The sequence below is a fragment of the Echinops telfairi genome, unplaced genomic scaffold (assembly GCF_000313985.2).
Source record: "Echinops telfairi isolate 266 unplaced genomic scaffold, ASM31398v2 ScPeMD7_22;HRSCAF=79, whole genome shotgun sequence".
NCBI classification, from domain to species: Eukaryota; Metazoa; Chordata; class Mammalia; order Afrosoricida; family Tenrecidae; genus Echinops; species Echinops telfairi.
The window spans coordinates 11,658,755-11,662,189 of NW_022103919.1; the positions used below are offsets into that span (position 1 = coordinate 11,658,755).

Sequence of the window (3,435 nt, forward strand, 5' to 3'; positions counted from 1 at the left end):
TTTTTAAACATAGATAAAAGACATCTTTATAAAGTAGATCTGATAGTTGGTTTGCTATTATTTGATAGTGAATGGTTAATACGTAAGAAACTGAAAAAAAAAAAAAAAGAAACTGAAAACGACTGAGCGATCAGTTCAGCAAGTATCCATCTTTCTTTTTATCCAAAGAGGAAACTGAAGTCCAGAAACAGTATTTTGTCTGCTACACATCATTCATAGCAAAACTGTGGCTCAGGAACTACTTGTATCAAATATGCTCCAGAGTGTAGATCCCATGCATGCCATTGTGAAGAGCCAAGTGGAGCAGGAGGAGGAGGAGGAGGATTTTTAGAACAAATCCAGAGACGAGTGTAGCTTTATATAATATGCGCTCGCAGTCTGATACCTTTGACTTTGCTTTATCTAATAAGTGCTCGCAGTCTGGTACCTTTGACTTTGACCTGGAAGCGGCTGCACTCGGGACAGGGGAGTAGCGTGAACTCCTCAGCTTGGTACATAGAATAGTCTGTGCTCGCTACCACAATCTGGTCTCCAGGTTTCCAGCTGCGAACATCATCCACCAAATGCAGGATCACTCCATCCACAACCTCCACCTGGAAGCCAGAAAAAGAAACACCTAGGCAAAAAACAGGAAAGAGAACGGTGCGTTAACAGAAATTGTTGTCTAACACCTGTACTGAGTCGCAAATCAAATGTTAAAAGAAATACAATTTAGCAGAATTGTACTAATGCCAGCCATGGATCAGTCATTCTGCTGATACTAATTATTAAAAGAATTAAAGCTATAGCTAGCTCCCTGTCCTCAGGAGAAGCAGCCCTGTTGGGGCATGGGCTACGTGTTAGGGCTGCTACCTACAAGGTCAGTGGTTCAAACCCTCTGATGGCTCTGTGGGAGAAAGAGGAACCATCTGCTCCCCTAAAGATTTATAGTCCTCAACAACTTTGGAACAATTCTACTCAGTTCGATATGGAACCTCTGGCCATAATGGGATATAAGCTATAAATAACTTCAGTGAATTATTCTTTTTTTTTTTTAGACTCATTTTATTGGGGGCTTGTACAATTCTTATCACAATGCATCCATCCATCCATCCATTGTGTCAGGCACATTTGTACTTTTTTTGACATCATCATTCTCACGACATTTGCTTTCTGCTTGAGCCCTTGGTATCAACTCTTCATTTTCCCCCTCCATCCCTGCCCCCCAGCTCATGAACCCTTGATAATTTATAAATTATTATTATTTTGTCATGTCTTACACTGTGGGATATCTCCCTTCACCCACTTTTCTGTTGTCCATCCCCCAGGGACGGGGTTATATGTAGATCCTTGTAATCAATCAGTATCTTAAGTCTCTTGAGAGATACCATGTATACTGGACTCTACTACTTTATCTGTGCTGGTCATGTGTGGAATTCAGAATTTTCCTGATGTGCTTCTATGCCTTTTAGGAACATGTGAAGGTCTAGTTTATTTATTTATTTTTGTGTGTGTGTACAGCGCATTTATACATCATTCCCAAAACATTTTCTCTCCACTTAAACCCCCGACATTAGGTCCTCATCAGTAAATTATTCTTTAATCACTTATTTTCTTTAATCATTTTTAAGAAGGCTTTTAGATTCCCAAATTTTGTGTTGTATTTCAATGCACTGCTAGAACTCTCATGGTGCACTCAGTTTCGATGCAACTTTATGACTGACGTAGAAGTTGACCAAGCACAAACAGATTTACAGTAAGTATCCGGTGCTCTATTTTGACCCAAGTGCAGAACAGGAAATAGGATGTTAACAGATTTTCTTAGTTTACAAGTAAGAGCTGACCTTTAGACAATCCTTTATTTCTGTGCCTTTATTCTAGCTTTATTCTTTACCAGAATATTTTTCCCATCTTTCTCACCAACCAAAATATGATCCCTTTTATAAGATTCAGACAAATACTCCTTCATCCCAAAAGACGTCTAAACATCTTTGATGGCAGCAATATATAGTTTTCTTTTTATTTTAATGACTCCATCTGATGTGAGTGTACATTGTTAGCACTCGAAGTCATGTCCATTTCAGTGTCCCCCCATTCTCCTCACCCAAAGCTTACAGAGGAGGCTGAGTCATGAACAAGCAGGGCCAGGACCCGTCTCCCAACCCTGCAGGCGGTAACGGAGATCACTTAGCAAAACCAGGGAACAAAAGGCCAGCATCTATGAGACATCCTTGACCCTCTGTACCAAATGCCAATGGGCACAGACAAGCGTGTGTGCCCAGCGGGCCAGGAACACAGCTGGCAACCACACCCATGCAGTCCTGAGGGTCTGTCCTGCCGGAGTCTGGCAAATGCCAGGGACAGAAGCAAGACAAGCACCCCGTCCTGAGGGCTCACAGAAGGTACCTAGAATGCTCTGGCCCCCATAAATTGTCCACACAGCCACGCTCCTGAATGACTGCATTGCTGCGTTTGAGTCATCTGGTTTTCTCAAGCCGATCGCTCCCCAAATGCTGTGTCCCAGGACTGTGCCAGCTTTTCCTGTTGCCTGGGTCTCCCCCCTTCCTGGGAAGAGAAGTATCTGCTTCCCATCAGCAATGTTTCTTACTCTCGTGTGTGTGTGTGTGTGTGTGTGTGTGTGTGTGTGTGTGTGTGTATGTTTTGGGGGGGGTGGGTAGCTGTAATATATTTCAGTTTCCAGGGTGTTCGGGTAGCTCACCTCCTGGGTCCCTATATTGGTGACAGCAGCAGCGTGTCCCTGATGGTGATCTGCTACTGTACCTGGTTCCTAAAACAGGTGCATGAGTATTTATTGAAAAACTGACCAACGGTCCCAAGTTTGATCTGGACTGTGCGCTGAGCCAGACCCGGTTGTGATCTTTTCCCACTCGGCTGCTTCCCGTGGACAGCACGACGCTGTGCCATCCGGGAACTGCGCATGACCGAACTCGCCTCATGCCTTCTTCTAAAACGCAAAGTGCCTCACAGTTTGGCAGACAAAAATCCAAACGCTGAGCCAGCTTCTCCACCACAGACACGTCTAAACTCAACCAGACAGAAGCCAACAACTGATTTCATGGAGAGAGAGAGATTCGATGAGAAGTCAGGGAAAATCACTAATGAAGAAAGAAAAACCACTGTACTCAGAGATGTCTACTGAATAAAGAGCTAATTATTCCTCGGTTTTCTTTAATCAATTGCCATACTACTTTGGGATTACTTTAAGATGTGGACTCAACAGAAACATCATGAAAAATCAAGTCTCCTCAAAAGGAGAGCAAATCAGGCCTGGCACAGGGATAACAGAGGAGGGTAAATCCAAAGTGTTACTACCAAAATAGTAGAATCCTTGATGGAGCAAATCTATCAAACACAAAGCTGTTTGTTGACATGCCCTTTACCTAGGTGTATACGTTTCTATCTAAAGGTGGTATTTCCATCTCACGAACACTTCCC

The 3,435-nt window shown here is 43.1% G+C and overlaps 1 protein-coding gene across 1 annotated transcript in view; it reads right to left on the minus strand.

Annotated features, from left to right (window-relative positions):
• Positions 1-3,435, minus strand: part of CEMIP2 (cell migration inducing hyaluronidase 2) — an 89,209-nt gene that overhangs the window by 49,321 nt on the left and 36,453 nt on the right. Inside the window, 1 exon segment of the mRNA XM_004713827.3 lies at positions 428-616. Within this exon segment, the coding sequence (XP_004713884.3) occupies positions 428-616 (189 nt within the window).